Source organism: Muscardinus avellanarius (genome assembly GCF_963383645.1).
Source record: "Muscardinus avellanarius genome assembly, chromosome: 3".
Classification (NCBI taxonomy): domain Eukaryota; kingdom Metazoa; phylum Chordata; class Mammalia; order Rodentia; family Gliridae; genus Muscardinus; species Muscardinus avellanarius.
This window is the reverse complement of record NC_137788.1, coordinates 72,204,491-72,219,098: the sequence shown is the minus strand read 5'-3', so window position 1 is coordinate 72,219,098 and position 14,608 is coordinate 72,204,491. Positions and strand designations below refer to the sequence as shown.

The window sequence follows — 14,608 nt, the reverse complement described above, 5'->3', positions numbered from 1 at the left end:
TTTTTATTCTTTGTTTTGAAACATGGTCTCTGAGTTGCAAAGAGCCTCACTAAGCAGCTGAGGCTCTCTTTGAACCGTGATCCTCCTTGTCTCAGCCTCCCAAATGCTAGGATTACAAGTGTGCACCATCCATGTCCAGCTGCTCCTGCATTTTTTACTTTTTTTTATTTTGGAAAATTATTTTTAAAAGGCAGGAATAAAGCAACAACAACCCCCCCCCCAAAAAAAAGCCACCAAAGCTATTTTGAGAGCTTCATATGACTTAAGAGAGTACCAACCCAAATGGTATATTCAGAAAAGGACCCCACTATACTTATGGATGAATTCAATTCCTCAGTGACAGACAATCACCATAACTTTGTTACAGTGATATGATCCTTTCCACTGAGGCACATGCCACATGATCAAATGATGGCATTACTGTACCCATTCATCATGACTTCTGATTTTATAATTAGGGAAGATTGCACAGGGCAATAAATTAAAATTTCCAAGTCTTTCCTAATGATGAGTTTGGGAACAGAGCAAAGGCTTTACTCTAAGCCCATTTATCATTTTGCCTAGTGTGTCTTATTATTTCTCTTAGATGTAGAACTTCCTTTTAAGGGACAAAATGAGGTTAATGGGAATAACTTGAGAGTGCTGGTAGACAGCATGCTACCCTTCCACATTAATTACTTGAAGACAAAAGCTGTCCTTTGTTTTAACATATTTAAAAATTAAAGATTTTAATTCCTTAATGTTCTTAACTGGAACAAAAGTAAATAAAATTGTAGAAACATTTTCTTGCTTTATTTTTTAAAGATGACTTGAGTGATCACAAAATAAGTAAATGTGTGAAGATTCAGAGAGATCACCATGAGATACGTTTCATTCCACAAATACTAAGTGGTCTGCCTGCTTCACATACGATTGAGCTTACTGTGTTGTGCTTGAGTTTCTGCCTTTGAGAAGTTACCAAGACCCAGGTGATAATATTGGTTAGGTTTTTAGTAAATACTGATTAGATTTTTAAAGAAACATGGTAAATGTATCTCTAATTTTGTTAAAAAGACTAAATGTTATTACTTTTTTAGAACAGAAACTTTGAATAGTTAAAGAATGGTTAAGAGAGAATAACACCATAAATATCCTAAAAACAAACAACCCAAAAGCCGGGTAAAAAAAATGAACTGAGGACTATCATTGGTTAAGATGATCTGCTTTACAGACTTAGAATCCTTACTCTTTCTCTCCTTCTTTTTGAATGTTCTGATTTTTTTTTCTTTTATTCCTAACTTCTAGATCTAGGGTAGTTTCCTAAAGCACAACTGGGCCACAATTTGGTATTTATTTATTTTCTAAGCAAATTAATTACCCTTCTCATCACCTTAGAGATAAATATTAGTAGTAATACATCCCAGAAGGGGGAAAAGTTATTATTCACTACCATGTATACAATTATAAGGAACATTAGGGATGTAAACATGAAAAAAATGGGGATGAGTAAAGTATGCTGTGAAAAGTAAAAAGGAAATTATTAAATCATATAAATGCAGTATTTAAGAAGAAAAGCAGTTTCTTTTTCTCTTCTCTTTTTAGGTACTGGGGATGGAACCCAAGGGCATTCTACCTCTGAGTGACACCCCGAGCCCTAATTCTTTTATTCTTTATTTTTGAAATAGGTTCTCACTGATTTGCAAGGTGCCTCACTAAGTAGCTGAGATTGTCCTTTAACCTGATCCTCCAGTCTTCACCTCCCAAATGCTGGGATTAAAAGCATGCGCCACCACGCCTGGCAGAAAAGCAATTTTCAATTAAACTGAAGTAAGAAAGCGAAATATACCTATATGGAAATACACTTAAAGCTAATATGATCAAAGTACTTTTTGAAAAAGACATTTTTGTTCTAGTTAAGACCAGAGATTAGCCAGGTTTAATCCTTAAAAATTACTCTGTTAGAAGCTTTCTTCCTTTTCATTCCCTTCACTCAGTGGGGATTTATAGCTTTATACATGCGTGAAGTGTTTTCTTTGTATATAATAGACTGACAAATTAAGGAAATACAGAAAATTTCAGGGAGAAAAAGCCAGCTACCATTCTACTTCCAGAGGTACCAGGCAGCCCTTGTATGCCCAATTTACCAATGACTGAGATTATCTTGCAAAAGATTATTTAGCAACTCAAATGTCAGTGTTGAGATTCAGTATACTGTGGTCTGCCTCCATAGCCCACAGTATTTCCAAATAAAATTAACCAATTTGTTCTGGGTGAGAAAGTTAGAAGTCTTCAAAAAAGATATACTAGTTCTATATGTAAAAGAGCTCCCATTTCTACAAAAAGTGATCCAATTTACTCAATTCAATGACTCAGTGATGATAAAGAAATTCAAGACAAATAATAAATTATTATTATATGTAATAATGTCTCATTAAAATCCTGGATCACATAATAGACATATTCTTTGAATAATATACATCTGCTGGATTTGCCAGAGTCAACCAATCCATTTTGGGGGGGGGGGGGTAAAATACTGCCATCCCATAGTCAGCAATTGCCCAGAATGCCCACTCCTCCCCGAGTCAAGTTGTGCACTTCACAGCTCCTTGTGTTTTCTCTAAGCCTTTTAATGTCAGTTATACTCTCACATAACTGAATATCACACAAATTCAGAAAACCCATGTGCCAGCCAGGCATGGTGGCACAAACTTGTAATCCCAGCACTTGGGAAACAGAGACAGGAGGATCACAGGTTCGCATCCAGCATCAGCTACTTAGTGAGGCCTTCTGAAAATTCATAATACCCTGTTTCAAAATAAAGAATAAAAAATAGGGCTGAGGTGTAGCATGGAGGTAGAATGTCCCTGGGTTCAATCCCTAGTACTGTAAAAAAAGAAAAAAAAAAGAAAGAAAGAAAGAAAGAAAGAAAGAAAGAAAGAAAGAAAGAAAGAAAGAAAAGAAAAATGAAAAAAAAAAACCACCCAAGTACCAATATAAAAATAAACATTTAAAAAGCTGTTCTTCTTAACACAATTAAGATGAGATGTTTTGAGAAGACTTATGAGTCTCTTTAAAGACAACTAAAATACTGGAAAAATAGTCATAAAGCCTTAGAAGGACTTTTGCATTAAGGTGGCTTTGAGAATTTCCCAATATACAGAAACAAAATTAAAAAAAAATATATTTTACAGTTAAATACTACACTAACTTAGGATAAGGAGCATAAAGATAATGAAGCCACAGTATATTTAATAGGCAAAATATCATTCCAAAGCAAATTATGAAAAACACAGCATGCGAGACATACTCTAAATCATAAGATGACATAAAAGGATAAATATATTTTCTTTTTCCCAATTTATTCAAAAAAGTAAAAATTTCACTGATAAAACTATTTACAAGTTTATTAGAAAGATGGAAAAATGCTTACATATCATGTAAATATTAAATTATTTAATATAGGACCACCAATACTTACGGCAGTGACATATTTTCTAGAATTAAATCGCATGCATACTAAAGCATAAGCATGCTTTTTAAACATGTGGTCACAGAGTTCTCTTATTTTCTCCAATGCTTAAAAATTATAATGCCAAATTTTAATTTCACAGAATACTGTTGGTATGATCTTTTTCAGGAGAAAATCATAAGTCTTATAGTCTGATAAGACTTATGGTTTTATAGGGTAGAATATTTCAATAGATTTATCTTTTTTATATTCTCTTAACTGTGGGAATTCAAAAAAGAAGAGAAAATAGAAATATTTTTGATAAAAATCTATACTCCACATTAAGTCACTTTTAGGCAAAAAAGCTTAGTTTTTAAATGAACTACTGCCTGATATCCTGAGTTCCTCTCTTCTTTGCATTTTCCTTATGACATAAATGGCTCTTTCTAGCCATCTATGTTTATTTTTTTTCCCTAGTTAGAATAAGTTATTTCTTGCCCCTTTTTATTTTTTTCTAATTTTCCTGCCTTTAAAAAGTAAAGAAAATCCAACAATGAACGCAGAATTATCTATATTTCTCACTGGAAAGCATGTAAGGAGACAGGGAGGGCATGTCTACACCATCCAACTGCTATTCCTCTCACCTGCATTCCAATGTGGCCACTTTATTGCCTATCTTGTCCCCTACTCCATTTTGAAACATAAATACTACTGAGTTTAAACATATTTTAGAACAGACTGAAATACTCTATCCATTAATAAGGAAGGGAAAAGGCAGAATTACAATTATAGACACAAAGATTTGACTAACTTGGTAAGTACTTGTAGTTAGCCAATAATTCACACAGAAGCCAGCAGTAAACATAAGTTATTGGGATTGGAGTAGATATGTAAGTCAACCCACCCACCTAAATGTCCACGATGATGTTTAGGTTTGGAGGGGAAGCAATTGGTTCAGGAATTAATCAATTATTAACTCTGTTCTGAGCCTGTGTGTGTTAATGTGTGCTTGTGTTTAGGTAGAGACAGGTGGGCGTCTCTTCACAGAACTGTATATGAAGGGTAAAAGAACAGTCTCAGAAGAAAAACTAAATTTCCTATTCAGCTAAAAAGAATAAATCACCATCCTGGGCCTTCTTTCAGCTTCACTCTTTCACTTATTCCTGAATAATAATTGCATAAATTATATTTTAAATAACCTTGTGTTCAATAATAACCTATTTCAATAATCTCATTTGAGGATAAAAGTCAATGCTGTTTAATGATAGGACTGCTAAACATAACCTGTATTGATAAACACAAAAATACAAACAAGTTTAAAAATTGAAAAAGGGCACACAGATTCCAAGGGTGCACAGTTTGCTTTATGGTCATCAACCTGCTCAATTGAATCACATCCGTCTAAGCTTAGCAGCTTAAAATTCATTCCACAGCTTGCAGTGCTGACATGGATATGATAAGACAGAAGAACAGAAACACCACTCTGAAGTAACCTAGCTGAACTGTACATGTTCTGACCCTTTTTGTCCTCCCTGGAGCTTTTGCTACCTGGCAAATGCAACTCTAAAACCGTGCTTGTATCTCCAGATCTTTGCTGTTAGCCAAGCAGAAACCTATTTCTCCCTGGGACTAGCAGCCAGAGAGGTGTTCTCTGAAGAAGACTTCTAAATTAGTGTGTGAGCTGAACTCTAACTGAACTGAATTAATTATTAATGATGCAGATGGAGCTGTCCAAATGATAAGAACAGCTCCTGACGTGTCATGATCCAAGCTTTCATTAAACCATTTCAGGCATACTAATGGTTTCCCACTGCTCATTACTTACCAGTACTTTTCTCATAGATATAATAACTCTACTGCCTTTAGGCAAGAAGTTCTATAGAAATGCAGAAGGAGAGAAGTTTTTATCTTCCTTAGCATACTATTTTTCTTCATTAAATATTATTATTTAAAATGTACACCTATTTAATGCTACTAAGTTAAATGCTTCCAAGTTGGAAAAGCTGGAGATATAAAACTATTTTCTAGGAACATCAATAGGCAATTTCTGTTTTTAAGAATGTTCCTTAAAAGGATAGTATTAAATCTGGTTTATAGTCTTAAGATTTGAGTTGGAATTGAGTTTTAAATGCACCACCTGAGCATATATGTAGGGAAGTGTGTTTTCAGCAAGTAGATGCTGTATAATCATATCATATTTCAATTTAGGTTAGTCTCTGTTTTGCAAGATATTGCTTTGCCCTTCTATGCGACTCATACCCTCAGTCTGTGTTGGGACGATTAGAGGGCAAAGCAATTGCCAGGCAAGACTTCCAAGGAGATGTGCACTATTATTGCTACCTGCTGGGGCTTTTTTGTTTGTTTGTTTTTAAGTTGGGAAGAATGTTCTAAAAAGCTCCTCACATTTCAAGCTAAAGACTTGGTACAGGATAATAATAAGACACAAATAATAGTGGGCTTTCATTGTAAATGGGTGATACAATGAAATGACTTTTTTTTAATTCATGAATGTGTGAACATTCATTCCTTTGCCAAGTAAAATGTTTGTGTGTGTGTGTGTGTGTGTGTGTGTGTGTGTGTGTGTGTGTATTTAATGTTCTATAGTCAGTATATACCTATAGAGATATAAAATAAACAAAACTGTAGGACAACAAAAGTAAATTCACAATGTTTTTTATATATAGACTGAATACCCCTAAAGAGGTTTTTATAGTTTCCAAAATATAAATGTGTTTGGGAAAGGATGAAGGGTGCAAACGATGCTTGTCTTTTTAAGGATCATCCTTCTTCATGTCAGCTGTTTGTCATTAATTCTAGATAAGCATAGGCTGTGTTAACATACAGAAACTAAAAGCAAAACTGGGGCAATCATCTGGACTGAATAATTTTGATGAGAAATTAGCTTTCCCAGGAATACTTAAAAATACTTTCCTGATTTGATTCATGTAAGCATTCACCTCAAATTTTCATTTTGCTTTGTAAATGTATTTGTATAAAAATTAATTATAGTGATGATTAAAATGCATATATGCTGGAAATGGTTTAAAGTTTCTTTCAACTATTAAAAATCTTTTCAAATTTTATGTAACACTAGTTAAGCACAAAAAATATCCTAAGAATGTTCATGTGTCACTTTGTTGGGAAAAGAAAAAGAAAAAAATCCTTACAATAACAATGAAAAGAAAATGGTAATATTTAAGCTTGTTTATGTTTTTTCAGTCTGATAAGGGTTAATAACCATTTCTCTCAGTATAATTTTATAACTGAGTGAAAGTTTTAAATACCAAAATCCTGATAGTTAGCTACATTGTTTTAATTCAACTATATTTCAAATATGACTAAGAGTAATATAAGTTTATAAAGATGTAATGTCACTCTTGCATCAAATACATCTAAAATAAAATTTCTTATTAGAATTTTAAGTGTTAGAAAAGTAATTTTATTTGTAATGAGTTTAGGATCCCCTCAATGTTCCTTTATTAATTTAAGCTTCAAAAACCTTTTGTTTCCCCCGAATAATTTAGGTTATAGACATTCATTTAAAACTACTAAATTACTAAATTATGCCAGGCCTGGTGGTGCATGCCTGTAATCCCAGTACTTGAGAGGCTGAGACAGGATGATCACAGTCTCAGCAAGTAGTGTGACTCTCATCAACCTAGTGATATCATGTTTCAAAATAAAAATAAAATTGGGCTGGAGGTATACCTTGGAGTTTGAATGCCACTGAGTTCAATCCCCAGTACCAAAAAAAAAAAAAAATTAACTTCTAAATTACTATTTGGAATTATAATAAAAATTAATGTTCACTTTTCTAAAGAGATTCCTTCAGAATATTGCTATCAGTAAGTGAATTTTTTAGGTTATGGTATGATATTTTAATATAGTAAATTAGAAATAGGAAATGGGTATTTTTCAGGAGAGGTGATTTCCAAAAGAGTTAATTAACAAGTCTATCAACTCTTAATAGTGATGTGATATTTAAACTATAGTACATAATATTACCCTATAAAATAGACATGTTTCTATCTCTTTATGTATAAACAATTAATAAACCAACATATTTTTAATAACACTGTTAAAGTAGCAGCTAAAAATAAAGAAAATAGAATCAGCTTACCAGAATAATGAAGGTAACAGGTCCAATGAAACTCCATATAAAATAGTTGTCAACGTGGAGCCAGCAACTATTAAAAGAAGAAAAGAATATGCACTAAGTAGGCCTCAACATCAAAAGAAAAACAGAATTTTTAAAGCTTTTACAAACATTTGACTTCAAAAAATTCTTCATGGGCAAGAACAATTCTGAAGCAGTGTGAATTGGCCTGGACTTGACAAAAATATTCCAATTTTCATACCAGTTTTTAAATCTTATAAAAGCACACAGAAAGGGAAAAGAATAAATTAGGCTTAAAAAAAGAATAAACTCCACCTATCCCTAAATTCCTAAGAGTTTTGATATTATTAAGAAAGATCTGGACTTCTTTCACTTTTGGGGTGGCCTGCATCCTCCCCTGAATGTGTATGTTTTTACTTCCTAAATAAAATTTTATGCCTTTGGAAAGAAAATAAGAGGGAAAAAAGGAGGAGAAGGAAGAGGAGGAGGAGGAGGTGGAGGAGGAGGAGGAGGAGGAGGAGGAGGAGGTGGAGGAGGAGGAGGAGGAGGAGGAGGAAGAGGAGGAGGAGGTGGAGGAAGAGGAGGAGAAGAAATACCTGAAACTAAAAATTCCAAAATTTTTCATTATTTTAATGTTCTACATGTGGGCTTCAAAATTTGCCTCTCTGGTTTATCTGAACTAAAGTGTTCTAGCCTATGATACATAAAAGATAAAATAAGATGAAGAAAAATGTTTAGATATTGTGTTTGTTTTGAGACAGATAGCATAAATGTAATACTTTCATTAAGAATGAATGAACACTGAAAAAAATGAAAAGCACAGAACTCGGAGTATTAGAGTAAATGATGCATGAGCTTATTAAGACAGATTTTACTTAGTGGTTCATTTTTCATATACCCTTGAATCCCTGCTGAATTTCTTTTATTTGTCTTTCATCATCTGTACAGTCAGATTGCTTTCTTTTCTCCCAAAGAATTTTCATATAACTAATTTTATCAAAGGAAAAAAAAAATAAACAGAACTGGAAGGGAAACTCATGCCTCTAGCAAATAAAATCCTTAGAAACGCGGCCATATCTAACTTCCTGTATCTGTACTTTTATAAATGAAAGACAGTGACTTATTTTAATCCTTTCAAACTGCCTGGTAGAATATTATCAAAGCAAAACACTGGAGATAGAATGTACCGGTGACACAATTCAGAAGGAGAGTTAGCTCAGGGTCGGCTGCACAAAGAGAGCTAATGAAGCATTAGCTTAAAACCGAGTAGTTAAACCTGTCAGATGCTTTAAGTTCAGAAGAATTTTTACTTAATATCTTTCTAAGGCCAAAAAGTTATTTACTCTTTCAATTTGTTTCAGGTCAATCTTTTGTGTTAAAAAGAAAAGTCCATAATTTAGAATCTGCCTTGCCAGAGTACAGATCCTCTGAACCTAGAAAATTACAAAAGACTTGATTGTAATTTGTGCACCGCATGCCCATTCTCTTACCAATAGAGCTTTCAGATGCTATTTTAGTCTGTCAGGGACCCTCACTGACAGCTAACAGGCTTTAAAAAATTATTCACTTGAAAAACACTCAGGTCGCTTGCAATTACTTACGCTTTTTTTGTTCCATAGCTCTTGTAGTCAATAGCAGCTGAAACTCCAACGACTGTGGCAGGAAACAAGTAGCCCGCAACGTAGTAATATTTCTTCCTTGAATATTCACTTTCGAAAACTTCAACTAACATTAAATAGAGCTGCACCCCTTCCAGGCACATCCAAGCAAAAGCTGCCAAGAAGAAAAAGTGAAGAAGTCCTGCAAATATTGGGCATGCAATCTGTGAAAGGAAAAGAACAAAAAACACAAAGGAAAACTCATGAATACAAATAGCTCACTCCAAATGATAAAATATTTACTGATGAAAAGCGCTGGTTTTTAAACTACATCATTATTTAGGGTAAACTACTGTTTCCTCCAAATACTTTTTTCATAAATGGAAACAAGTTAAAAAACATTGCCAAATGTGACAGGTACAACACTTGCACAGCATAATAACAAGTGTGCTAGGTTTCATCATTGTAAGACATTACTGTTTTTATTAAGATTAGATATGAGAATGGAAAACATATCTTAATTTCTCTTCTTCAATTATCCATTATGAAATCTAAATACTCCACTTGCCGATGATTCTATTTGTTTATAAAAGAGTTGTTTGCAAGTATATTATTTCCGTATTTTCTATAACAAACATTTAAAGCTTTGCTTTAATAATAAATGCCCTGGCTCTAATTATGTGAGACTGTTTTCCTATCATATCTGGCACATTCTTAAATTCATCCCAATGTAGATGAATACAGGGCAATATGTTAACTAATCAAATTCTTTTTCTGATATTGGGACCTCACAATGATGAAGAAGTTGCTCTAAAAATAAAGAAATGCTCACTGGTCAGATGACTAAATAATATAGCAACTTAAAATAGTATCTTTTTCAATTCAGTATCCCCAGCATTCTTAAACCAACCCAGATAAATGCCACTCTACCTTACCACATGAAACGAATTAATTCATCATAAGATTACTTCATGATTGAGCTGTCTCGTAATTTATTACAAGTTATCCTTCAATATTACCATGTCAATTATATCAAACTACAAGGTCAAATACTAATATTAGCACCATTCATGGCTTCACATCTATTAAAATAATTTTCAGAGAACAAGGTCTATGAACTTAACAGTGCTTACCGTATATTTTGTCTTATCAATGCCTATTAGAAAAATAAATTCAGCAATAAAAAGGTTGATACAAAGGTTCTTGTGAATAGTGTTACGGTCACTCTGTAGGCCACGGAAAAAGCAGAAGGTGAAGATGCAGATAGCCAGGCAAACGAGGGAAATAACAATTCCCACCCAGGTGATAACAGTAAGAATTAATTCATGAACTCCATCTTTATCCTGTAAAATAAAGATGCAAAGAACATATTATTCCTACATCATATCAAATCAACTGGAAGAAAAAAGCTTTCACATGCCGCTCATTATTTAATACTGAACTCTCTGAAAAATAATATTCATGTGTGTGCAGAATCGGGACTCATTACTAAAAAGGCATTTTGATCATAAAAGAGAGTTCAGTATTACTTGACCTGTGGAAGAGGGGATTTTTTTCTCCAGAAAATAATGCAAGGGCATAAATATTTTAAAATCATGACTAAAATAATTGCTTCAAAACATATAAAAATGTTTACCTGATAAAATAAAGAATGCCTAATTGTGATTAAAAAGAACATATAAAAATGTTTACCTGATAAAATACAGAATGCCTAATTGTAATTAAAAAGAATCAACATTTTAATAATTTTCCAAGCTAACACAAAAACCTAACTTTAAGTTTTCATTTTCTCCTTTGGTTCCTATATATTTACATATTGAGAGTTAAGTAAACAACAAACCTGAAAGTTTTTATACTCTACTTCTTAATATATTTTTAATCTTCTATCATTTTCTTAACCATAAGGAGAAATTCTAAGACCCATTCCAGAAGCCATTCTGAGTTCAATATCTGCAGTCCACATAGTGTGCCAATTATTTAGGAAATGAGGTGAAAGTTTTAATATGAGATTCCTACATTCAAGTGGGAAGGGCATGCCAAACTTTAGTCTTTGTCTTTTGTGTATGATATTGGGTGTTCATTTCTTTAAACCCTTAGTTGACTCTGACAAGCACATACTCAAAGAAAAAAAACTTAATGTGAAGTGATACGAAAGCACATGATTTTGAAAAGTAACACTAAGAGCCCCACAATTTATTAAAATACATGGACAATGTAGAAACAATTAGAAATCCACATTACTTTATTTGCTTTTTAGTTACGATAAGCTCCACAAAATGGGACAATTATACAAACTGTTTTGAATCTCTGAGGGTTTTTTTTTTGTGTGTGCGCTACTCATTAGAAGTACAAATACTTACTGTGATTTCCCTGTGGGCCATGAGAATGGCAAAATTGGTTAGGTGGCTGCACGCACATGTTGTACGAGTTTTATTAGTGTCAACCAGCTTGCAGCCCTGGGTAGACCAATATCCCATCATAGTTCTTTCTGAGTAGTTCCAGAAGGAGCAGTTTGCATTGAAATAATTGTCAGGCTGGGAAATAAAATGACAAGATAAAATTAGGATTTTACATTCTAAGATGGCAATAGCAATTGTTTAATATGTGTAAAAGGTAATTCAGATTAAACTTTGCATGTTTCGGACTATAAAGTTTTTCATCAGCAAAATTGTGGACTGTTATACAAGGCAGATATCTAGCTTCAAGGGGGCTTTATAGTCCGAAACACTCTAAAGTGTACTCTAAATTACAAAAGACCTGTTTTATATAATTACAATTTCCATCTTATGATTTTACATACCAATGGCACATATGAATTTTATTTTCCCTTTTCTGACAAATTGGGAGCCATGACTTAGTTCTAAGAAAATTCTGTGAGGACCAAGTGTCTTAAAAAAAAAAATTCATTTTCAACTTCTGACTCAGTTTTGGATAGTTTTAAATGGCACATGATGAAGTTAGTACCTTAATGTTCTTAAGAGTAAATCAACTGAAGCACATGACACATGCCGAGAGCCACACAAACTTACTTTTGTCAATTCTGAAAAATTTCTTGGTTATCGAAGGGCACTTAGCCACACATAACAGCCAATTTTTCAACATAGTGTAGTTATTTAAGTACCAACAGTATTAAGGCAGATAAGCTTAATAGCATCTTCCTAATCATGTTTTTAAACACAATAGTTGATAAAAAGTTTTGCCAAAAACAAAACAATTGCCAAACTACAAAGGTAGAGTCCTATATACTCAGCTGCCTTGCTAAGGTAAGAGTTAATTTTCATTCAAAAACAAATTAGAGTCATTTACATTTTCCTGTTGATTACAGAATTAGCTTTCATTAAGAATACACTTAAGTTCTAATAATCAGTGAACCAAGCTCATTTAATTTTATGTTCACAGACTTAAATAAACTTGTGTCTCTGACCTAGACCAACATTTAAAATTCAAATGGAAAGGTCTTTCTCTCCCACATTTACTCACTCTCCCTCTCTGCAACCCCAGCGTGTATGCTTTACTTTCCTTCCATTCTGGTTGAATCACCTTTCACTGCTTCATTAGCATACATTAACTTACATCAATGTGTGGTAGGGTAAAAAGCACAGGATCTGTCAGGTAGACTCGGCTGGACTCTTTGTTGATTGAAACTGAAATGACGTGAGAATTCACTGCAATAGTGCTATTACGACCAATAAAGTCAGCACCTAGTTTTATGGTTGCATTTTCTGTACTAAGGAATTGTCCCAGACTCCGGTAAATGATGAACACCAACTTTGCAAGCCCTAGGAAGGTAAAAACAGTCATAAGACCTCCAGAAATTACACTTATGGATAAAGTAAGTCACAATGAAGTAACAACAAAATGCAAAAGTCCTGTAGAGCCTTTATTTAAATAAACCTTATGAAAGATGAATAAGGTATTATCTCATATCTGCTTTTAAAAATTAAGTCAATTTTGATCTATTTAGGTCAAATACTTAGCATTTTAGAGTAAGTTTTACTGAACAACAATGAAATGAAATGATCAATCTTTGAAGACTGCCCAAAATAGTCAGTCTTTTTAGACTGTGCAGCTTACCATTCCTGCTATTCTGCTTGACAGTATTTGCAGAGAGCTGGATTGAGCTGCCTGCTCCCTTGATGCCTAGAGGAAACTTGAAATCCTGGACCTGCCCTTCTGTGCTGAGTACTGCAACTTCCAGAACTAAATGAAGCCAAGGACAAAGGAGAAGGAAAAGGAGGCATTGTTAACATTAAACTCAGATATAAGCAATAATGTATAAAACTATTTTGTTTTTAGTCTACTTACAAAACATTACTATTAGATTTCAACAAAATCATAAACAAAAAACTAAATTACTCCAAGAGGTCTTAACCCTTGATTTCTCTAAAAACTCTATATAATAATTTAAATATTGCCCTTATTTTTTATGTCTCTGTCATGAACTAATTCCAAACTTGTATCCGGTATTTTTGCTGTATAATTCATAGTACATAACTTAAATGCTTTATTTAAATCATAAAATTAAATAAAAATATCGCAAAATGATATTTTGGGGTTTCTTTATGTTAATTTTTTTCAAAGACCATATTTGGCAGTGGTAAACTAAGTATAAATTTGAATGCCTTTGTTGCACATATACATCTATTTCCATGTGCAATACACTTTAATACATATGATTACATAGGCTAGGTTTCTAGTAATATCTTTTTCTAATTTTTAGAAGTATGAGATCACTAAAGTATATTTGGGAGAAAATCTTTCATTATGTTAAAACTTACCATTAATTCTCACTGGTAACTATCAATTTTATATAATCCAACTTGTGCAAAATAGGATTTTTTAAAAAATAAAGTTTTACTCTAACACAGTCATACTTACTCATTTACTTATGGCTAATTCATATTACAATTCATAATATATTCAGTACTATAATGCCAGGTAAGGATTCACAAGAAAAGCCAAATGTCCTACAAAGCCCAAATCATATACTGTATCTATGACTTTTAAGGAAAAGTTTGCCAACCACTATAGACTAATACAAACCTCAAAAATTGAAAACCAGTAGCAAAATTTAAAAACCGTAAGGAAAATAAGTCAGGACATAGATTGAGAAAATTTTATCTGACTGAGAAGGCCAAGGTTAACTTTGTTTCAAATATATTTAATAATAATTGCAAACAACATAAGTTTGTTGTTTACTGTTTAAGGTAATGATTGCAATGCTTTATGCTGATATTAATTTAATGTTTAAAAAGGAATGGGAAATATTATTTCCACAGTTAACTTTCATATTAATAATTATCAGATGCTGTAATTTTATTGAAGAAATAAGGAAGATGACATAAACATTTCATTAAATTCAGATGCTTGGATTTCAAAAGTAAGAAATTCTTAATAACTTCAAAAATAAATATGCCTATTCTTGAAATTAGCCTCTTTAATGTCTGTATAACTACATAACTATTT

General features: G+C 32.8%; 1 protein-coding gene across 23 annotated transcripts in view; it reads right to left on the bottom strand.

The window, feature by feature from the left end:
* ADGRL2 (adhesion G protein-coupled receptor L2) overlaps nt 1–14,608 on the bottom strand; it is a gene marked incomplete at both ends in the record, with an annotated part of 154,781 nt that overhangs the window by 13,079 nt on the left and 127,094 nt on the right. For all 23 annotated transcript variants that reach the window (XM_080690905.1, XM_080690921.1, XM_080690922.1 and 20 more), the window contains 6 exons: nt 7,548–7,614; nt 9,146–9,366; nt 10,276–10,485; nt 11,503–11,676; nt 12,716–12,921; nt 13,217–13,342. In XM_080690905.1, coding sequence (XP_080547031.1) covers nt 7,548–7,614; nt 9,146–9,366; nt 10,276–10,485; nt 11,503–11,676; nt 12,716–12,921; nt 13,217–13,342 — 1,004 coding nt within the window. The remainder of the gene's footprint in view (nt 1–7,547; nt 7,615–9,145; nt 9,367–10,275; nt 10,486–11,502; nt 11,677–12,715; nt 12,922–13,216; nt 13,343–14,608) is intronic.